Genomic DNA, 24,027 nt, shown 5'->3' on the forward strand with positions numbered 1-24,027 from the left:
CTTGTTCATTTAAGGTAGCAAAAACTAGCATAAATGATTTGTTGCCAAAAATCACAAATATCTTGAGAGTAATTTGTGATTTGTGATTTGTGATTTGTGATTTATTCTAATTTATTATTGATGCGGCAAAAATTAACCGGATGATCTTCCCTGCAGTTCATAATGCTTTAGCCGACCTGCATAGAAGGGATGACAGGGGAGAGTAGGGCTGACCCGACAGGGGACTCTCCGATGCCTAAGTTAGATCTTTCCACAGCAGATACTCAAGAGAGCTTTTCCAGTAAAAGAAGTGATTGATCGATCACCCATGATGAAGGCTTACCGTGGTATTTATAGGCTGCTGATGGAGAGAGAAGGAGGGGCGTTTGGGGAGAGCCCAGTTTCGGCGTAGATTCCTTGAGGGGAGTGGCTCTATGATTCTGAAAATATTCTGGGTTCCAGGGCATGTTCTGAGAATATTCCCCTTTGATCTTGGAGGTGTAAGTCGTGAGAAGGGTGGATGCCTCTGATGACGTGCATGGATAAAGTCCTACCCCCGTGATCAGGGATCACGTTCCTTGAATGTAGGAGTGGATGTGTGCACGTTTTTGGGTGCCTTACTTGACGGTGCTGAGCCGAGGTGGTAGTACGGCCTGATGGAGGGTCGAGGTGAAAGCATGGCCTGATGGAAGGCCGAGGTGGTAGTACGGCCTGATAGAGGGCTGAGGTGGCAGCACGGCCTGATGGAGGGCCGAGATGGTAGCACGGCCTGATGAGATGCCGAGGTGGCAGCATAGCCTGATGGAGGGCTGAGGTGGCAGCATGGCCTAATGAGATGTCGAAGTGGCAGCACAGCCTGATGAGATGCCGATGTGGCAGCACTACCTGATGGAGGGCTAAGGTGGCAGCACGGCTTGATGGAGGGCCAAGGTGGCAGCACTGCTTGATGAGATGCCGAGGAGGCAGCACGACCTGATGGAGGGCCGAGGTGGCAGCACGGCCTGATGGAGGACCGAGGAGGCAGCACGGCCTGATGGAGGGCCGAGGTGGCAGCACGGCTTGATGGAGAGCTGAGGTGGCAGCACTTCCTGATGGAGGGCCGAGGTGGTAGTACGGCCTGATGAGATGCTGAGGAGACAGCATGGCCTGATGGAGGGCTAAGGTGGTAGCATGGCCTGATGGGATGTCGAGGTGGTAGCATGGCCTGATGAGATGCTAAGGTGGTAGCACGGCCTGATGGGATGTCGAGGTGATAGCACGGCCTGATGAGATGCTAAGGTGGTAGCACGGCCTGATGGGATGTCGAGGTGATAGCACGGCCTGATGAGATGCCGAGGTGGTAGCACGGCCTGATGGAGGGCCGAGGTGACAGCATGGTCTGATGGGATGCCGAGGTGGTAGCACGGCCTGATGAGATGCCGAGGTGGCTGATCTGCACGAGAAGAGGGCGAGGTGGCTGTTTGGCATGAGGAGAGGTCGAGGTGGCTGCTCGGTACGAGGAGAGGCCGAGGTGATGGGTCATTCTTCTGTTCAGGTTTGCATACACGCTTCAGCCTTGTTGAGGAAGGAGACATATTTTGCCTCATCAATTATAAATAGAAATAAGTGCTATAAATTATACCAAACACTTATAAAAATAAAAATAAGTCAAATAAACGCAAATAGAAATCAAACCAAAGCAAGGGTACCAATTTAAAACAAGAACATGCCGATTAAAAATCGAATAAAAAAATCAGTTTGATTTGGGTTTCAAAACTCATTCTGTTCTTGGTTTTGATTTTAGGGTTAAAAACTCAATTCGAATCAAACCGAATCACCTGTTTTCATGCTTAACCAAATTGGCGGTTACCCTATCTCTCTCTCTCTCTCTCTCTCTCTCTCTCTCTCTAAATGATCAGATTTGTATTAAGAAAAAAGATGGAAAATTACAAAAGAAATGACGAGGAAAAACTTAACCAGAAAATACACTCGACGTAAAGAGGGAGCCCACCTTTGGCATTGCCATTAGTGGACCCTCAATTGTTAACTAGAAAACTCTAAATCTAGACGAGGAATTTACTTCTATGGCTAACTCCTCCAAAATGTGCCTAAGAAAATCGACCATATATGTCAAAGTTCTAGACTTTGCCGCCAAAATTTCTAGGTAATCTATAGTAGGATTATCCTCTCTATAACAATGTAGGATTATCCTCTGTGTAACAATGTGCAGAGAGGACAATTCACAATGCTAAAATCCCCCAATTCTTTTGCTTGTTAGACGCCCTCCATGAGAGCTGCAAATTATACTGTAATTTCTTCTAATACCCAAGAATCTCATGAACGAGAAAACACGTCTACTTTCATGATCACGGAGAACACCAACACCCGACCTTCCTAGATTTCCCATTGAGTTGCCACCTACATCTCTTTTCTTTATTGCCTTTTTGTTCTCTTGTAATCGTCATATTTGAGTCCATAAGAGTCGGTAGTTCATCTATACAGATTGCTCAGTCGAGGTCCATGCACCAAGGGTAACAGGGATGGGAAAATTTTTCAGAATGAAGGCAGCTGGAGACTGTGAGGAAAAGGAAAGGTAAAAAAAGAAGAGGAAGGAAGACGTGGAACCGCAATATTGAGAAGGTTTTGTAAAACAATAGTTTATGAACAGATGAGATCTTTTATCTTCTATCTGTGAGAGCTAGTAAGCATACCTAATTTTTGGGTAATGGGTTAGCATATTTAGCCTTTTCCCATAAAATAATATACCACGAAAGATTTCAAGGGTCAAATATTACAGAAAAACAATAATTGTTACAATTTCATAGAGCATACTTATAAGTAAAATTTATAGTGGTTTGTGAACCTTGAAGACAAAACGGTGAATATTCTACCCCGGAGGAGGAAATGTTTCGCCTTCAAACGATGATGATCTCTTATTTTACCCGTGGAGTTATGTGGGCTCGCAATGGGTTCTTCATCACGACTGTGAACTCTAGCTTCTCTGACAAGTCTACATCATCACCATCCACAGCCGTCCATTTGAAATCCCTGACCAAATTCGCTACAAAATATTCCAAGTGATGTAAAGCTAACCCTAATCCAGGGCAAATCCTCCTTCCTGCACCAAATGGCATCATCTTGATCTCCCTACTCCCTGTTATATCGAACACTTCTCCCTTGTCACTCAAGAATCTTTCTGGCCTGAATTCCATCGGATCTTCCCAAACTTTTGGGTCCCACCCCATCTCAGCAACCAAGAAATTCACCGCAGCATTTTTTGGTATGACATGTCCATCCAACACAATATCTTCCGTGACAGCATGTGGCAGCACGAAGTGCCCTGGTGGGTGTCGCCTCAACCCTTCCAACACTATTGCCTTCAGATATGGGATCTTCTGCAAATACTCTTCTCTGATCTTCTCTTCTCCTGAACTAACAAATCCTTCAATTTCAGAATAGAGCTTTTCTTGGATTTCTGGGTGCTTCACTAGGTTTGCCATAATCCACTGCAACGCCGTAGATGTTGTGTCGGTACCGGCGTTTAGAAACTCCGAACAGATAGTCACCATTTCTTCCTCGGAGAAATTTCGTCCTCCTTCGTCCGGGATTTGAAGATCAAATAGTGTATCGACATAAGAGACTACAAATTCATCTGGGTTCTCTTGTTTCTTCTCCTTCCTCTCTCTGCGGGCTCTGATTAAAGGAATGAGAACAGATTCTTGTCTGCGGCGCATCTCGAGCAATTGCTGCCAGCGTTTGCTGAAGATTACTTTCCCCAAATTTCCAAAGAAAGCGAAGACTCTAAATTTTCCCCCATTGACAAGCATAGTCCTCTGTGTTTCTTCAATCTCTCTGATGACTTTCTCATCGAGTTTTTCTCCCAAGCACATGAAGACCAGCAAACAAAACATGGCGTATTGGAAATGATCCATCACTCGCACGGGCTCCCCAGATTCGACATGATCTTTGAACCTTTCAGTTAACATCTCTAAGACCCATTTACGCGCTCGAGCAAAGGATTTAACCCGAGAAGGGTGGAGGATCTCGGAGGTGAGATTCCGGCGGAGGAGCCGCCACAGAGGGCCATAGCGGGCGGAGTTGATGTTGTGTTGATTGCTGTTGATGATGCGAAAGGAGGGGATAGCCGGTGGGCGGTCGGCAAAGATGGCACCATTCTCAATGAGGGCTTGATGTGCAAGGGAGTGGTTGGTGATGAAGATCGATGGTCGTGACCCGATGTGGAGGGTGAGGATGGGGCCATACTTGTGGCGGAGGTTGCAGAGGATTTGCTCAATTTGTGAGAACGACGATCCGTTAAGCCAGAGGAAGCTGCCGATTATGGGTACTTTCGTAGGCCCTGGTGGAAGGGAGAGCTTTGTTTGATTGGATTTCTTGTGAGAAACGAGATCCACTATCTGTTTGAGGGCTGCACAGAGACAGAGGGAGAGGATGAGAAGAAACCAGAACTCCATTATTGGGGCTTTTGGAGGAGTAACCAGAAACGAAGTGGCGTTTTAAGGTGAAGGGTGAGCCTCTATCAATTTCACACGTTAATGAGTTATTGACTTTTCATACTCTTCTGAAAAGAGAAAGTTTTGGATATTTTCTTGGGATGGAGTGGGGTAGGGATATGATAAGAATGTGAATGGCCATGGCCATGATTCTCCCCGTATTGTAGCTGCAATTTACACGATATTCTCTCTTTAGTCCTTACCCAAACGCAAACGTCATATAATTTTCTTAAAAGGACATAGTGAATCCACGTCATGTGATTTTCTTAACGGTTAAGATAGGAGAATCGAGGCCATCATTTTGTTCTAGAACTTATATGATAGTTGTATTTAAAATTTGTTATATTATTTTCATTATTTTTTATGTTATTTACATAAAAACTTAAATCAATATAAAAAATAATGTTTTAAATAATTCGAAAATGTACTTATATGATATTTGAAAAAGGCTCGGCATTGTTCGTTCGTGGTAGAAAATGAATTTGCTACCCGAACGATCACCTGATCGTACGAGTCAACGACCAACACTTGTCTTTTTTGTTCTCAGATATATCCCTCTTTATCTTTGTAATGACATAAAGTGAGACAGGTGTTGATCGTTGACTCGAACGACTAGGTGATCATTCAAGCAGCGGATCCTATCTCTTCGTCACAAGCTAGCAGGCGTTGTGTTTGTTTTTCTCTTTCCCTTTTGAAATGATCCACTACCCCTCATATATTAAGGGTGTTAATTGATTCGGTTCTGGTGCAAACAGTTTGATTTGATTTGGTGCAAGATTTTTTAGGTAAAATTAAAATCCAATCATGTAATAAACGGTTTCATATATTACAACCAAAACCCTTTAGAAACGGTTTCAGTTTAAACAGTTTCAAACGGTTTTCTTATATTTTCTATTTTTTTTTTTTATCCAAACAACTTCATTACTTTTAACCTTTTTAGTGAAATGAATGTAAATTGTAAAATTGGACTGAATTGTTTATTATTATATATATTTTTAAAATAATTGTTTAATATAATCTTAAATGTGTTTATTAAAATGTATGTAAACTTAACAATGAATGACATAAACTTACTACATATATGTTAATCGGTTTAACAATTTATTTCAATGGTTTACCAACGGTTTAAACTTTAATACCAAAATCAAATTACAGTTTCAATTTTTAAAACAAACTGAACAATTTAATAAACGATTTCATGATTTCGATGTAAACGGTTCCGGTTTCAACTTCACATTCTTATCTTATATCATGTCTCACAAGCTCCCTTAAGTGGTGTTTATTAGTTTACTCCACGTGGGCAATGTGCCTATTGCTCTCCCTGTAATTTTTTTTTTTTTTGTTAACCAAGGTTTCCAGGCCAGTTTATACGTACCTCGACTAATCCTCCGGGAAACTAGAGCAGCAACCCACTGTCACGGTCTCCACTTAAATCATATATGCACAGATGGAGAATCGAACCTCAGACCGTGTGCCTATCCACACAATCTCCAATTCGCCCTAATTATCCCTTTCTCTGTATTAAAAATTATTATTATCTTGAGCATTTTACTATTACACAATTGAAATGACAAAATTGTATCCTTGATAATAATAAAATTGCAAGTGTTAATTTATAACCAAAACTAGAATCAAAACCATCCATTTTAAATTTGAACCGAAGAAAATTGATTTGATTTTGATTTTAATTTAAAAAATGAATCTCTTCTCATTTTAGATTTAGGGTTAAAAGCATAAATTTGAACTGAATCGAATGGAACACGATTACTTGTTCTCACATTGAACCAACTTGCCACTTACCCCCATACATTTCTACTCTCTCTCAATGCACTGTTTTTCAATCCCTCTGCCTATAGTCGACGCATTCGTCTCTCTTTTTATTTCCTCCATGCCATTTTTTTTTTGTTATTATTAATAAATTCACTCCACCTTCTTCTCTGTCTCCACTCCATTTGTATTTTTTTTTTTTTTAATATCTCTCTTCACCGGATGCAATCCTTTTCAGGTTCCTCTTTCCCAACTAAAAAGAGAAACACTTGGAGTTCTTTTAATATAAATATATATATATATATATAATTTATATTTTTTTTTTTCTTTTTCTGAAACCACTTCTTTATTTATTCGAAAAACAAAAGATACAAACCTAAGCAACAAGATGGAATTAGACTATATTCATAAGTTTGCTTCTTCCTATCATCGTCTTGTAGGCCATCAGTTTCATCATATTAACTATCTTATCGCAACTTTTTACACCAAAATATAGGTTTAAATAAACTAGTTTCCAGGTCAATTTTAAGGGGAAAGATGGCCATAGGCCACCTCAAAAAATTATCAGGGATCATTAACTCCCCAAGACCAGCCATATCACTCCATATTTTGTGCACTTCCCATCCTACCTCGACAAAGTCGTGGAACCCGATCAGAAGTCCCTGTGCCATTGTTTCAGTACCCTCTCCTATCATTACATAATGAGTAAGAGAAAACAAGCATCGTCCTTTAGAGAAAAGAGCGATAGCCCATCCGAATATATTCATAGATTTATTAGACATAGCAGTAACAATTAAGAGAAATAAGGTATGAGATTACAAGAACTGAGTTTGGGATTCGTGACTCCATAGTGACCTTGTTCCTATGCAACCACAAGAAGTAACAAGTTATAATAAACGTGTTAAAGAAAGACACTAAGTCGTTGGTCAGGACGTTACAAAAGTTAAAAAAAATACATTACTAAACTAACAACAGAAGAAAAATAAAATATACTAAGAAATACTCTGAGATGTCCATATCCAGAGTCTACAAAGAACGATATGCAAAATCTTCAACTGAGCTGTTATATCTCTCATTTGCATGATATAAGCCCACATAGCTTTGCCACCGTTTACTTGATGAAGCTAAAATTTTCAATCAGAATCATCACTATGGCTTTATCTGAGCTCATGAATTTGTTTATCAATTTCCTTCATAAAGATTTTTTCTAAAATTGACTCTCTGAAGTTTTACCTTACAAGAACCTTTATGAGCATCAATCTCATGCAGTTAAATAGCTCCTAATCTCTCAAAATGTTCTCTCATGGCAGACATAATTATTGAGTCCATAAGAGCGGATAGCTCTCTTGTACAAAGTTCTAAGTCAAAGTCCATTTGTACAAAGTTCTAAGTCAAAGTCCATATAGCCAAAGGTATGGAAACTTATCCTTCTAACCTCCCATTTATTTCTCTCAAAAATTATCTTGTACCACCTCTATTTTTTAATCTTATATAAGATATCATTCTAAGTTTTCAAAAATACCAAACATACCGGTAAATTTTAACACCTGTTAGTTTAGAAATGAAAATTACTCTTTTCACCCTAACACCAAATATGAATGAAAAAACCACTTCTCATCGTTTTCACCTCTTTTACTCTATTATGAAATATCTTTGAACCCTAGAATGAGATTACAATAGCTATTGAACGAGATTGCAGCAGCCATTGAGGGTCGACTTTGAAGGTCTTATCGAAGGAAGAGCAGCCATTGAGGGTGAGCATCGGAGGAGGAACAACCATTGAAGCCGAGAGTCGAAGGAGCAACAGCTATCGAGAGAGAATTGAAGTAGCAATGACCATGGAGGGTGAGAGTGAGACTCGAAAGAGCAACAACCACTTGAGAGAGAAGCATCATGACTTGAACCCTGGAATGTGCCAAATTTTAAACAGAGAAGAGGATGAAAAACCATGGGCAAGGGAGTTTAGAGAGGCGAAAGCTACCTCCTTCTCATTGTGCATCGGAATTTGAACCAGAACCATGGGGAAGAAGTCGTCTGCATTGCCACCATTGGATTCAATATCACCATTCGTCCATTTGAGGGGGGGGGATTGGTTTGATTTTCCCTAATCAGATCCAGAAGCAAGTCAGCAACCCAAGCATTGGATCAAACGGTCGATACTCTATATAAGGAAGAGAACAATACAGAGATTGGTGAGGAATTGGAGAGTTGGAGCGAGGTACTCCAGCCTGAACATGATCCATTTAGAATGGAGAGAATAAAAAATCCCCCGAACCCCCAGGGCATGGACGAAATGCGTTGCAACTGCAGATCGGGTATCCCAAAATGCCTACCCTTGAAGTAGGCATGTGGAGAAATCAGAAATGTTTGTCAATAAATAAATATCGGAAATGTTCTGGTAGGATTTCACCTAGTGTACGTCGGGAAGTCTCGCCGGGATACCTTATCAGGTCCAATATCATTGCCCACCCTCTATTCCGTGAGCTTGTGGAGAAATCGAAAGAGTCGGATTTGATAACCGTCGGGTGCGAAGTGGTGTTATTCGAACACATGCTTTGGATGCTGGAGAACACAGAGACACAACCAGAGTTTTTAGATGAGCTCGTCTAGTTCTACGCTTGCTGATGAAGGAATGAGAATGATGTAATTCTATTCTTCACCCACACACAGTATAAATTCGTAATATTTTTTTTCTCTACGATAATAACAATGGAAGTTTAGTAAGTTAATTGAGTCCCCTATTAAGTGTGAACTGCAAGGATTAAGATTTAACCCATTTCATATCTACTAATCTTAGAGCACTTGAATTCTTGAATCTTGATGGGGATTTGGTGGAATAGTCCAAAAATTATCTTATTCGATTACAGCTTATAGGCCACTGAAACAGAGAGAGAGAGAGAGAGAGAGAGAGAGAGAGAGAGAGGTAAACAAGAGAGGAAGATAGAATAACAACTCAACACGCCTTCGATTTCAAGGGGGTAAACTTGTCATTTAAAAGATACCTATTGTGACACATCATCACTTGATGCTTGTGAGTTAACATAATGGATTTAAAAGTCATTATTTTTTCAAAATAGGGTATACACTGTATTTTTTAGAATTTAGGGTGGTATTTCATATAAGATTTTAAAATAGGGATGATACAAGATAGGTTTCCTATTTCTTTTATGTGTGTGTGTGTGTGTGTGTGTGTGTGTGTGTCCTGTAATATTTCATTCCACTTTGAAGTTTCTTTGTTCAAGTCAAGGTCAAGGTCCATACACTGCTCCCTTTGGAGTAGGAGCGCAATAGGGCCTGGTTAGGCTGGACTTCTTAAAACCCTATCCCAACCCTAAGTCCCCTTCACTGGGCCCAAACCCACCCTGAACCTGACTTAGGGCAACAAAACTTTAACCCAAGCCCAATCCTTCAGGGTTCAGCCCAACCCATATCCGCCCTGATTTTTCAAGGCCGGGTCGGGATGACCCTGATTGGCCTTGACCCTGACTCTGACCCTGGTTTGCCATTAAGGGCCAGGATGACCTTGGTTGACTTTGACCCTAACTCTGACCCCTGGTTTGCCATCAAGGGCCGGGTATACCCCGACCCTAACCCTACAAAATATGAAATAACTAAAAAAAAAAAAATAATATATATATATATAATATTAATAAAAGAAAGATTAAAAAAAAAAAAACACAAAGTCACAAATTACTTTCCATGAGGAGAACATCCTAAAGCAAACATTCAAATAATACAAATAACTCCAACTATTATGGTAAACATAGAGGAGATCATCTTAAGAAAGCAAACAATTCAAAAAATTCCAATTATTTGTCATGACAAACAAAGAGATCATTCTAATAAGGCAAACAATCTGAAGATCTCAAATTAGATGTCATGTTAAACAAAGAGGAGAACATAACGATGCAGAGTGATGTCTGTTAAGGGACGAAGGCGTGACACAATGTGCACTCATTCGGTGGGACATTGAAACTCTAACATCCTAGAGTGATCAATGAAGCAATTATTAAATGCAGAACTTTTGCGGCAGAAGGAAAGCCAGAGAGATCGGTAAGAGGATATATTAGGGGTTTTTTAGGTATCAATATCAAACAATATCTAAAATTAGGTTAAAATCATGAGTAACATTAGGGTCACAGCTAGGGCCACCATCATGGCCAAAAACCAGAGCCAAAAGTTAAGGTAAAAAAATCAAGGTCGGGTTCAGGGTGGATTGGGCGGGCCAAAGACATCAACCCTTACCCGCCCTAACCCTGACTCAGGGTCAGAAATTTCAGGATCCGGCTAGCCCTCAGGGCCAAAATATTCAAGTTGATGCCTATTCGGAATTAGGGTAAACCAAGGGTGGGTTTGGGCCGTCAGGGCCCAACTTGCACCCCTACTTTGGAGAGTGCTCCAGGGCTTGGTTAGTGGATCCAAGTCCTTATGACTGCATCTAAGTGAAAATATTATTATGTAATAGTTTAATTGTTTTCAAGTTACCAAAAAAAAGAAAAGAAAAGAAAGCTTAATTGTTTTTCAAGAAATGTGGCCTCTTTAACCACTGTTGGTCCCTCCATGGGTCTCTATCTAGCTGCTCGGTGGGTCTTGTATGGTCCCTTTGAGGCCCTTGAACTTTGACAAACAATCTGCCACAGAAGTTTTTCCCAAAGTATAGACAAAATACGGATAAAATAGTATGAACAGAGACCAAAAAAAAAAGATAAATAACCACACTTATCATCTAGAATTCAAGTCACCACTCGCCGTATGGGGGAGGTTATTTTGATTAACATACCACACAGGTTTGTGAATTCTAAAGATTGAGTAATGAACTAGCCCAAAGATCTCTTATTTTACCCTTGGAGCGATATAGGCCCGTAGTGGGTTCTTCATCACGACTGTGAACTCTTGCTTCTCTGACAAGTCAACATCATCACCTTCCACGGTCCTCCATTTGAAATCTCTGACCAAATTCGCCACAAAATACTCCAAGTGATGTAAAGCTAATCCTAATCCAGGGCAAATCCTTCTGCCTGCACCAAATGGCATCATCTTAATGTCCCTACTCCCTGTTATATCGAAGACTTCCCCATCGTTGCTCAAGAATCTCTCTGGCCTGAACTCCATTGGATCTTCCCAAACTTTTGGGTCCCACCCCATCTCAGCAACCATAAAATTCACCGTAGCATTCTTTGGTATAACATGTCCGTCCAACACAATATCTTCAGTGACAGTATGTGGCAGCACGAAGTGACCTGGTGGGTGTCGCCTCAACCCTTCCAACACTATTGCCTTCAGATATGGGATCTTCTGCAAATCCTCTTCTTTGATCTTCTTTTCTCCTGAACTAACAGCTCCTTCGATTCCATAGTAGAGCTTTTCTTGGATTTCTTGGTGCTTCACCAGGTTTGCCATGATCCACTGCAACGCCGTAGATGTCGTGTCAGTGCCGGCGCTTAGAAACTCCGAGCAGAGAGTCACCATTTCTTCCTCGGAGAGCTTTCGTCCTCCTTCGTCCGGGATTTGAAGATCAAATAGTGTATCAACGTAAGAGACTACAAATTCATCTGGGTTCTCTCGTTTCTTCTCCTTTCTTTCTCTGCGGGCTTGGATTAAAGGAATGAGAACAGATTCTTGTCTGCGGCGCATCTCAAGCAACTGGTGCCAGCGTTTTCTGAATACCATTTTCCCCAATTTTCCGAAGAAAAGAAATACTCTAAATCTTCTCCCATTGACAAGCATGGTCCTCTGTATTTCTTCGATCTCTCTAATGACTTTCTCATCGAGTTTTTCCCCTAAGCACATGAGGACCAGCAAGGAAAACATGGTGTACTGAAAATGATCCATGACTCGCACGGGCTCCTCAGATTCAACATGATGTTTCAACCTTTCAGTTAACATCTCCAAGACCCATTTGCGAGCTTGAGCAAAGGATTTAACCCGTGAATGGTGGAGGACCTCGGAGGTGAGATTCCGGCGGAGGAGCCGCCAAATAGGGCCATAAGGGGCGGAGTTGATGTTGTGATGATTGCCGTTGATAATGCGACTGATGGACATGCCTGGTGGGCGGTCCGCAAAGGTAGCACCGTTCTCAATGAGGGCTTGGTGGGCAAGGGAGTGGTTGGTGATGAAGATCGATGGTCGTGACCCGATGTGGAGGGTGACTATAGGGCCATACTTGTGGCGGAGATTGTTCAGGATTTGCTCAATTTGTGAGAAGGAGGATCTCTGAAGCCAGAGGAAACTGCCGATTATGGGTACTTTAGGAGGCCCTGGTGGAAGAGAGAGCTTTGATTGGTTTGATTTGTTGTGAGAAACGACATCAACGACGAGTTTGAGGGCTGCACAGAGGCAGAGCGAAAGGATGAGGACGAGCCAGAACTCCATGATTGGAGCTTCTCAACTCTGGAGTAAGTAGTCAAACGGTGGCTAAAATGGCATCTTAAGGTCAGCAATTTACAGGGTGTTGGTGTTGACTTTGCATCGCCCCACCGATTATGAAATTATTCGAATTTTCTAAGATTGATGGCCACGTGACTCGTGAGCTGACGTGAATTCATATGTCCATTACTTTTTTTTTATTATTTTTTTTATTTTTTTATGGTACGATAATATGTGCATGTTTATCTGGTAAAAAAATTCATATGTCCATGACACACAAGTAAAATAAAAATCCAAATACCATTTGCCATAAATGTTTTATTAATCATTAAGAAATTCTCTCTCTCTCTCATACGATGCAATCCTTCTTCAAGAATCCTCTGTTTTTGGTAAGATCTACAAGCAACCTCAATTGTCCAACTCTGTAGGCTCTTTTCTTTTTGCTCACGCATATAGAAATATAAAAGTGAATTTAATATTAAAACTGTTTATCGAAATTGAATCGAATTGATTATATTGAAATTATAAAATTGTTTAGTAAATAGTTTGATTCTAGTTTCAAGTTTATTACCGATTAATTAAATGGGTCGGTTTGATTTTAATCGTTTAACTCGTCGGTTTCAAACTGAATTAATACCGTAAAAATCGAACTATTTAACCCGCCTAGCAATTTAATAGAATAAGGGGTTAACTAATGTGTTTTTTCGCCTCATGTTCTTAAACTTTAGAACACTAAAGACACGTGTTCATTAGCAACTTTGTTTATATTTCACTTTCTCCATGTAATATTTTTTTTGCTTAATTGTTTGGTTGTTTTAACAAAATAGGATGGGTTTTGATGCGGTAAAAATTGACCTGGTGATCTTCCCTACAGTTCCTGGTGCTCCAACCGACCTGCACAGAAGAGATGACAGGAGAGAGCCAGGCTGACCTGACGAGGGACTTTCCGATGCCTAAGTCAGATTTTTCCACAACAGATGCTTAAGAGAGTTTTTCCAGTAAAAGGAGTGATTGATTGATCCTCCATGATGGAAGCTTACCTTGGTATTTATAAGCTGTTGATGAAGAGAGAAGGAGGGGCGTTTGTGGAGAGTCCAGTTTAGGCGTAGAGTCATGGAGGGAAGTGGCTCTGTGATTCTGGGAATATTCTGGATTCCAGGGCATGTTCTGGGAATATTCTCCTTTGATCTCGGAAGTTCAAGTTGTGAGAGGGGTGAACACCTCTGATGACGTGTAGTGGATAGAGTCCGACCTCCGTGATCAGGAATCATGTCCGTTGAATGTAGGAGTGGATGTGTGCACATTTTTGGGTGCCTTACTTGACTGTGCCGAGTCGAGGTGACAGGTTGGTCGAGCCGAGGTGACTGGTAGCACGGCCTGATGGAGGGCTGAGGTGGTAGCATGGCCTGATGGAGGGCCGAGGTGGTAGCATGGCCTGATGGAGGGCCGAGGTGGCAACACGACCTAATGGAATGCTGAGGGGGAAGCACGGCCTGATGAAGGGCCGATGTGGCAGCACTACCTAATGGAGGGCCGAGTTGGTAGCATGGCCTGATGGAGGGCCGAGGTGGCAGCACAGTCTGATGGAGGGCCGAGGTGGCAGCACGGCCTGATGAGATGCCGAGGTGGCAGCAGGGCCTGATGGAGGGCCGAGGTGGCAGCACAGACTGATGGAGGGCCAAGGTGGTAGCACGGCCTGATGGAGGGCCGAGGTGGCAGCACGGCCTGTTGGGAGGCCGAGGTAGCAGCACGGGCTGATGGAGGGCCGAGGTGAAAGCACGGACTGATGGAGGGCCGAGGCGGCAGCACGGATTGATGGAGGGCCGATGCGACAACACGGCCTGATGGAGGGCCAAGGTAGTGGGTCAGTCATGTTTAGGTTTGCATACACGTTTCAGCCGTGCTAAGGAAGGGGGCATATTTTGCCTCATCAAGTTTAATTTAGGAAAGAATTAAGGACCATAGAGGCTCCTCAAGAGTCTATTCAATAGTTTACTCCTATTATGTAGTTATGTAGTTAAATCCTTGCTTATCCAATGTGTCAATTTAATTTGATACAAGATTAAAGCGTTTATCAACAAAAGCAAATTTTAGTAAGTATGCAAATAAATTAGCAAATCGATTGCTAACCATTTAGAAACCGTATGGATTAACCGTGATCAAAACCATTTAAAACCATGAAACTGACACCGTTTAAAAACTCTGATACCAAAATTGTTTACTAAATGGTTTCAGTTTCAGAAAGTGCAACCAGTTTCAACCAAGTAAATGTGAACCAAACCGAATAGTATTGTATATACCGAAATTGAACCAATTAACACCCTTAGTCAAAAGTTCATTTAACGAACATTGTTGCTGATGCGCATCATAAAATAGAAATGCTCTTAGATGTCTATATGTAGAGTCTTGAACTGGGCTGTGATATGATACATGCAGAGTAGGAAGGGAAACTTAACTACGTAAAGATAAAGTAGGAAACAAAAAAAAAATAAAATAAAAATAAAATAAAATAAAATAAAATAATAATAGTGATAATAAATTTTATGGACCAAGCTTGTATTGAGGTAACTGCCTCCTACTCATTAGAGCATTGTTTAGAATAAACACAATCAAGTCCTCTCTTATATCATCTTTAGGTATTTAAAGAAATACAAGGTAGTTAAAATAACTTAAACTACTTAACAAGTCTAACACAACTTCTACTATGATAAATCTCACTCATTCATAGAGTCCTACATGATCCCACTATTCTCTCACTCCCATACATTGATAACTACTCTTAGGGGTGCAAAAGTTCGATCCTATCAGCCCGAACCCACCTAGGCTTACCTGAGCCTGAACAAGGCCTGGGCTGAGATTAGAGGTGTTAATTGGTCGAATTTTTTAAAACCCTAATCCAACCCTTAGATCTCTTAACTCAAACCAAACCTAGTCTAACACTACTTTTATTTGTCCACATTGAGAAAAAGGCTCAACTACATAATCAATACAAGCAGATGATCACCCAAGATATACTAAGGGCTTCACTGATCAATTGCTTTGCAATCATTGCAGATTCAATCTGTTCGATTATGCTATATCTGTCTGAATAGTTCTCTCCATTGATTTATCTCCCGAAGGCAGATGCAATGGTATCAACTGAATATGAGCACCTAAACTAGCTTGCATAATTTTTATAGTCTCCCCTCCTTTACCAATTATCAAACCTACCTTATTGTTTAGAACTTTCATTACAAATTGCTCAACTCCAGGTTTCCCATTAACCTTTGTGAAACTACACTAGGAATGCCTGCTTCAGCCTCAGCAAGAACATGCAGATAAATTTCCAGACCCTACATCTCCCTTTCCCCTCCCATGGTCAGGGTCAATAAGGGTAGGGGTGCAAGTTTGGCCCTGACTGCCCGAATCCGCCCTTGGCCCACCATGATCCCGAACAAGTATCGATCCAAAAAATTTTTCCCCAAGGGCCGGCTCGACCCTGAAATTTCTAACCCTGAGTCAGGGTCAGGGTGGGTAAGGGTTGATGTCTTTGGCCCGCCTTACACCCGGCCTTGATGTTTTTACCCCAACTTTTGGCCCTGGTTTTTGCCCCCTGATGTTGATTCTGATTGTGACCATGAGGTTAAGCCTAATATTAACATAATTTTAGATATTGTTCGACATTGAGTCATTGACACCTCAAAACCCCTAATGTATTTTCTCACCGATTTTTCTTGTTTTTTTACCCAAAAAAATCTCTTACTTTTAAAAAAATAGGGTATATTTGGCTCTTGATGGAAACCAAGGACAGGGTTAGGGTCAATCAAGGTCATCCCGGCCCTTGATGGAAAATCAGGGTCAGGGTTAAGGTCAATCAGGGTCACCCCGGCCCGACCCTAAAAAATTAGGGCCAATCAGGACAGGTAAGGGTTGGGCTGAAACCTGAAGGGTTGGGCTTGGGTTGAAGTTTTGTAGCCCTAAGTCCTCATGGCTGGTTTGGGCATAGTTAAGGGGACTCAAGGTTGAGCTAGGGTTTTAAGAAGCCCAACCCAACCCGACTCTGTTGCACCCCTAAATAAGGGTCAGCCTGGCTAGGCCCTAAAAGTGGGTCAGAGTTGGACTTTTCTGGGCCAAGCCTGGTCTCAACAAAAGGAACTAAGGGTTGGATTGGGGTCTTAAAAAGCCCGACCCAACCCGACCCATAAAAGATAACCCACGCTTGCAGCATGATACCTCTGATTTGTATAATATATGCCGACACCCCTTTGCTACCATTGTACTAGATGGGATCTAAAATTTTCAATCAGGGTCATCACTATGGCTTTAACTGAGCTCATGAATTGGTTGTCAATTTCCTTCACACAGACTTTTACATTATCAAAATCTAGAATCAATTTTTTTTTTTGGTAGAAAATCTAGAATTCGACCATCTAATGTTCTTTCTTATATGAACCCTTGTGAGCATCAAATTTAAAATAGTTAAATAACTTGCATGTCTCATAAAAAAAAAAAAAAACTCTCATCTCAAAATGTTCTCTTACAGCCAAGGATTTAGGGGATGGTACCGATTCGGATGGTATCGGTCTATTTTACCCTTACTTTTTTAAGAAATAACTATTTTTTTTATCATTTTATCCATGAAACGATGCGGAATCCCAATCTGAATCAGTCAGAAATTGAGAATCGATCTCAACCAATATCAATTCAATACAATTGATATGTAGCCGATACTTGAAACCATGCTCACAGCCGACATACTTGAGTTTATAAGAGTCAGTAGCTCATTTGTAGAGAGTTATAAGTAGAGGTTCATGCACCCGAAGCAAGGAGAGTTTTTATCCTTCTTACCTCCCATTCTTCTCTTTTATATAAGTGCGCTGAAAGGTCCCTCCATGGATCTCTATCTAATCGCTCAATGGGTCTTGTATGGCCTCTTGATGCCAAAAGACATCAAGTCAGCTTCTATTAAGGGTGGAACACACACCACACACACAATCATCTAGACATTCAACTCATTTAGATATTCAGTCACTCTCTCTCTCTCTCTCTCTCTCTCTGTCTCTCATCTATCTAGATATTCAATTCACCATTTACATGATAAGCCAAAAGACATCAAGTTGACTTCTACGAAGGTTGAGAACACATACACACTCTCATCTAGATATTCAACATACCATTTGCATGATGAGCTAAAAGACATCAAGTTAGCTTCTATTAAAGGTTGAGAAACACTCATGTAGATATTCAACTCAACATTTACGTGTTGAGCCAAAAGACATCAAGTTATGAAATATTACAGGATGGAAATAATTATCATAAAAGAAACAAGTAACGAGTTATCCTTCAACAACTCCATTCACCACAAACGGGTATCTGAGATTATTTTGGGGAACATGCTAAACCTTATAGTGGTTTATGAACCCTAAAGTACATTGATAAACGTTCCTGCCAAAATATCTCTTACTGTATTCTTGGCGAGATGTGGGCCCACAATGGGTTCTTCATCATAATTGTGAACTCTTGCTTCTCTGACAAGTCAACATCATCACCATCCATAGCCGTCCATTTGAAATCCCTGACCAAATTAGCCACAAAATACTCCAAGTGATGTAAAGCTAATCCTAATCCAGGGCAAATCCTCCTCCCTGCACCAAATGGCATCATCTTAATCTCCCTACTCCCTGTTATATCGAATACTTCTTCTCCCTCCTTGCTCAAGAATCTCTCTGGCCTGAACTCCGTTGGATCTTCCCAAACTTTTGGGTCCCACCCCATCTCAGCAATCATAAAATTCACCGTAGCTTTCTTTGGTATAACATGTCCGTTCAATACAATATCTTCCGTGACAGCATGTGGCAGCAGGAAGTGCCCTGGTGGGTGCCGCCTTAGCCCTTCCAACACCACTGCCTTCAGATATGGGATCTTCTGAAAATCCTCTTCTTTGATCTTCTTTTCCCCTGAACTAACAACTCCTTCGATTTCAGAATAGAGCTTTTCTTGGATTTCTTGGTGCTTCACCAGGTTTGCCATGATCCACTGCAACGCCGTAGATGTCGTGTCAGTGCCGGCGTTTAGAAACTCCGAGCAGAGAGTCACCATATCTTCCTCGGATAGCTTTCGTCCTCCCTCGTCTGGGATTTGAAGATCAAATAGTGTATCGACGTAAGAGACTACAAATTCATCTGGGTTCTCTTGTTTCTTCTCCTTTCTTTCTCTGCGGGCTCTGATTAAAGGAATGAGAACAGATTCTTGTCTACGGCGGATCTCAATCAATTGGTGCCAGCGTTTTCTGAAGACTATTTTCCCCAATTTTCCCAACAAAGCAAATACTCCAAATCTTCCGGCATTGACTAGAAGGGTCCTCACTGTTTCTTCGATCTCTCTGATGAATTTCTCATCTAGTTTTTCTCCCAAACACATTATGACCAGCAAGCAAAACATGGTGTACTGGAAATGATCCATCACTTGCACGGGTTCCCCAGATTCAACATGATGTTTCAACCGTTCAGTTAACATCTGGAAGACCCATTTACGAGCATGAGAAAAGGATTTAACCCGAGAAGAGTGGAGGATCTCAGAGGTGAGATTCCGGCGGAGTAGCCGCCACATAGGACCATAAGGGGCGGAGTTGATGTTGTATTGGTTGCTTTTGATGAAGCGAATAGGGGACATGGCTGGTGGGCGGTCTGCAAAGGTGGCACCGTTCTCAATGAGGGCTTGATGAGCAAGGGAGTGGTTGGTGATGAAGATCGATGGACGGGAGCCAATGTGGAGAGTGACAATGGGGCCATACTTGTGGCGGAGGTCGTTGAGGATATGCTCAAATTGTGAGAACGAAGATCCCTGAAGCAAGAGGAAACTGCCGATTATGGGTAATTTCCGAGGCCCTGGTGGAAGAGAGAACTTTGTTTGGTTGGATTTGTTATGAGAAACGAGATAGACTAATAGTTTGAGGGCTGCACAGAGACAGAGCGAGAAGATGAGAATGAGAAAGAACTCCATTATTTGGGCTCTTTTAAGTGATCAAAGAAGTGGGTGAATTACAGAAGCAGTAAGAAGGACGAAGTGGCTATTTAAGGGGACGGTAGAGTTTCATGCTTTTCTTGGATGCTTGGCGACATTTGTAATACACGTGGGTGATGAGAATGGAGGGTCATGGCTTATGAATCTCGGAATCACATCCTCTCTAGCGCGCCAATGCGCTCAGCGTGCATATGACGGTTGCGGGTGCGCTTGCCTAGATCCTGCCTATAGTCCGTTGCACACTAGATGTATTGGCGCGCTAGAGAGGATCCAAGCCTCTTTGAAACGATACACTACATTGCATTTTTAAGATGATCTATCGTCTCATGTTTCTCTAGCTAGTTTACTGCAAATGAGCAGTGTGCCTATTCATCCATTTTCTTGCGTATAATTTGAGATTGTCAATTTAGAATTAAAATCAGAATTGAATTTGTCGTCAAAAAAGTAAACTAAAGAAAATTGGTTTGAATGTTTTGGTTTTAGAAGTGATTCTTTTCTCATTTTGGTTTTAGGGTAAAAATCTGCGATTTGAACTGAATTGAATTCAATTCAATTACAAGTATCGTTTTAGAGGGGAAACCATTAAAAAAAAAGTTTTTATTTTTTATTTTTCAAATGTGAGGGAAAAAATGATCGGTAAACACTAATCTAATCAATCTGAATTTGTATCATCTCAATACCAATATCGATAACTAAATCCATGGTCTCCACTCAATTTTTACTAGTATTTTTTTTTTCTTTTTCTTTTTTTGGGGAATCTTGCTATATTGTCCTCTTTCAGAAGGGGTTAAGCTGTTTCACTCTTCAGTATCCTTTGATCTTCTTGTTTATATGCAAAGTCTTTAATTGACCAGTGATATCTCTTATTTGCATAATATATATCCACACAGCTTTACTACTGTTGTACTTGATGGAGATAAAATTTTCAGTTAGGGTCAAGGCTAAGGCTTTATTTGAGCTCATGAATTGTTCATGGATTCCCTTTCATATAGGCTTGTACTTTATCTTACAATGCCAACGTTCCTTTTCAATCAATCTGACAACAAAAAAAACACCCATTACATGGCCACATAGGTAGGTTTTCTTATGGGCCATCCAATTTTGCCATATGGAATGATGATTGGGCAACTGCTAGACAAAATGTAAGGTATACATTACCCCCATGTCTCAAACTTCAAAGCCATATTCAATCATATTCCCGATCCTCCATGTATAATCATTAATTTTTTCTTGTATTTCAATTGTTCGTTTCCTTTCAGTTGTTCTTATGAAAGATTGAAGTTCGATTTTTTTGCCATGATGCCAACTTAATATTCTTGGGTTAAAACTTGACATTTGAAGTGTAGAGCTTAGCGTAGTTGGTTATGGTGCTTCTTGTCGTAGCAGTAGCTGTTAGCATGTCTCATGTCAAGACCCCCCCCTTCTTTAGTTGGCCTATGCCCCCCTTTCCTTTTCTTTGTAATTGACAAATGGGCAACTGATAATAGGATTATAGAAATCCCAAGGCAGTTCCTCAATTGGTAAACATTAACACCTCAAAATTAAAAAGAGGTCCTGAATTCCACCTCTATTTGAGGCCTAACTATCATAAATCCCCTCAAACACCACCCCCCCCCCCCAAAGAAAAAAAAAAATTCTTAGAAGACAGGCTTCCAACATATGCAGAAACTAGAACACAACCCATGTTGCCATGTACCTTTCTTTTTTCTTAATTATTATTGTTAAACCCATATTGCCATGTGACCGTTATTTCAAATTAACCTCTTCGTTTTGAATTTACGAAGGTCTTTCTTGGGTTACTGAAAAAGGTCTTCTCGTACACTTGAGATGGATATATAGGAAGTTAAAAGGAATTTTTCTGGTAAGTTTTGGATTTATTGGAGATCTAATCTGTCATCTTGAGTATTTTTATGAAAGTGGGTTTTATAGAGAACCCACCTATTAAGAATGTTTCCTTTCTCTGGGAATAGCCTATGCTAACACTCTCTCTTCTTTATCTCTTTTCCTTCCCTTATGAAATGGCATTTTTACTCTTATAGTGACTGAACAGATTAAGGCGTTCATTGGCCCTCGTCTGTCCGTGGAGCCTCCACTACCGGGCAGAAAACACCCTCCCTAGTCTCTACTAAGGATATATATGGCATTCAGATTAGAGTATGGACATCCTTCTAATTAATAGCACAAGCCAAAAGGGTAATATGCAAATCTTAACCCTTAAAATATTAAAGTCAATTGGAGTTTTTTGATAAAATTGAAAAGCCCAAGGTGAATTTCAAGGTCTTTGGTAGGCTGAACCTGTTTGGGTTAGAAAATTTTCAACCTAGAAAATTTTCAACCCGAAACCCAAACCTAAATATGAACTGGGTTAGGAACAATCATCCAAAAACCCAAAAATTTCAGCTTGTTCTTGGTGTTTGGTTGTAATTACCATCTATGGTTGCTTGAACACTAATATTTTTATCCATAATAAGGCGTGTCTAAGGCTCTGATGAAGCCTCCAAGCATCTAATGTGTCATTTCTTTCTTTCTTTCTTTTCCATCCCCTTTTCTATAAATTTATAAACCAGTTACCAAATGAGGACAAATGGTTTTATCATCAAAAGAATGAGGACAAACAAATTAAGCATTGTAGCTAAATTCCACTAAAACTCTTACAATTACAAAGCATGCTCTCAGCCATCAAACATCTAAACGTCATGGATGTATAATTAATAAAGATGGTGAGATAGATTTAAGAGGGGACGGATGGATATCTTGTTGTTTGATTAGAAATTTTCAATTTTCTTTTATTTTTCGGGGTAGGAATTATTAGAAAAAAAATTGTGGGTAGTGAAGTCATGAAGGGAAGCTTCCTTTAGGAGTTTTTCAACTACAAATTGTAGACAAAGGAAATTTCTATGGAGTTTCCTCACTCAAACAAGTAGATATGATCAAGTTTTCCCATGCCGGGAGAAAGAAATAAAGTAGATAATGGCTTAGAGTTGGCAATATCAAGAGATAATCCAAATCTTATGAAATTTACACCACAAAGACTTGGTATAGCAATAGATGATCCGAGTTAGCTAGCAACTTAAATGAGTTTTTGTATTTATTATTTTTTATTCACTAAAAGGAAAGGAAATTTTTTGGGGAAGAATGGGGTATGGTGATGATCTCTTCACCTTTAAGATTTTTAGTAATGCAATTTAACCACTACACATTTATAGGATGTAGGCATTTGGGTCGAACCTCGTTAAATTCCCAACATAGTCTAAGTTGAATGATTAATTATTGTATAGTTCTATACTTTAATAATCAAATTTGCATCCTTGCCAACAATAGATGCTAACAAAAGCTAAAGAGTCTGACTGAGAAAGGATTTGAAGTATGATTGATACAAATATAATCTTGCAAAGAGAAAGTGATTGAAGTATATAATACACCCCCACCCCCACCTAATCCAAAAAGGAAAAGTACCCAATAGCATATGTACACATCAGCATTCATCATCAATGGGAGTGCAGATTAGCATCTTTAGCATGGGGCAATGTGGTTTTTTTGCATCACTTATGTCTTGACATAGGTACATGCTATTGGATAGCATTCTTTCTTCCTTAAACTAAATTATAGAAAAAGACGAGTGGTGTTTTTGTGATTTTGTACACAAAGATGGAGTAATTTACAAAGCAACAAAATAGCTTCAGATCCCATGCAACTTCGAGGAAGCAGAGCTTGTATGATGAAGGGGACACGATTTGAAAGAGAAAGATGTCCACAAAATAGCCATAAAACCACTCTTTCTCATATTATTTAAAGGCCCTTTTCTCTCTACTTGTCCATCTCCTATCACTTGATATTATTCACTAACAAATGGCAGAACCCGCTGAAGTAGTTTTTCAAGATTTCTTTCCATCTATGGTGGAAAGATTAGGCGCAGAAGGATTTGTTAGGGAGCTTTGCAGTGGGTTCCGTTTGCTCATGGACGTGGAGAAGGGTCTCATCACATTTGAGAGCTTAAAGAAAACTGCAATTCTTTTGGGGTTGCAGGAGTTGAGTGATGATGAGCTGTTGAGTATGTTGAGAGAAGGAGATTTAGATGGTGATGGAGGACTGAACCAGATGGAGTTTTGTATTCTTATGTTCAGATTGAGTCCAGATTTATGAATAGATCATGAGGGTGTGTGGAAGAAGCTATCGTCAATGGGTTGTAAGCACTTTCCTGGCAAAAAATGAAGTGTTTTATATTTCCTTACCTGTAATTTGGTTGCATAGAATTCATATTTCCTTGGACTGAATCCCATTTTCTCATCAAAACCCTTTACTTCTTCTTCTTTATTTTTTATTTTTTTTCTTCTTTTTTTGCCTTCCCTGCTTGAATGGATTAGTCTCGCCGGAAGGATTTCATATTAGTGTATTGGCATCTCTCATGTCATGTCAATAATTA

At 40.5% G+C, this 24,027-nt stretch overlaps 3 protein-coding genes across 3 annotated transcripts; all 3 read right to left on the reverse strand.

Annotated features, from left to right (window-relative positions):
- Nucleotides 1-2,721: 2,721 nt before the first annotated feature.
- LOC122087931 (cytochrome P450 89A2-like) lies at nucleotides 2,722-4,504 on the reverse strand. The gene has a single exon (XM_042657068.1). It carries the CDS (start codon nucleotides 4,428-4,430, stop codon nucleotides 2,892-2,894), a length of 1,539 nt encoding a protein of 512 aa, XP_042513002.1. The 5' UTR covers nucleotides 4,431-4,504; the 3' UTR covers nucleotides 2,722-2,891.
- Nucleotides 4,505-10,879: 6,375 nt separating this feature from the next.
- Nucleotides 10,880-12,855, reverse strand: LOC122088612 (cytochrome P450 89A2-like). The gene has a single exon (XM_042657927.1). It carries the CDS (start codon nucleotides 12,606-12,608, stop codon nucleotides 11,070-11,072), a length of 1,539 nt encoding a protein of 512 aa, XP_042513861.1. The 5' UTR covers nucleotides 12,609-12,855; the 3' UTR covers nucleotides 10,880-11,069.
- A 4,911-nt stretch (nucleotides 12,856-17,766) lies between these two features.
- LOC122088707 (cytochrome P450 89A2-like) lies at nucleotides 17,767-19,787 on the reverse strand. Its single transcript, XM_042658028.1, has one exon. The coding sequence runs from the start codon at nucleotides 19,581-19,583 to the stop codon at nucleotides 18,042-18,044; it is 1,542 nt and encodes a 513-aa protein (XP_042513962.1). The 5' UTR covers nucleotides 19,584-19,787; the 3' UTR covers nucleotides 17,767-18,041.
- Nucleotides 19,788-24,027: the final 4,240 nt, after the last annotated feature.

This window comes from Macadamia integrifolia, chromosome 9, assembly GCF_013358625.1.
Source record: "Macadamia integrifolia cultivar HAES 741 chromosome 9, SCU_Mint_v3, whole genome shotgun sequence".
NCBI classification, from domain to species: domain Eukaryota; kingdom Viridiplantae; phylum Streptophyta; class Magnoliopsida; order Proteales; family Proteaceae; genus Macadamia; species Macadamia integrifolia.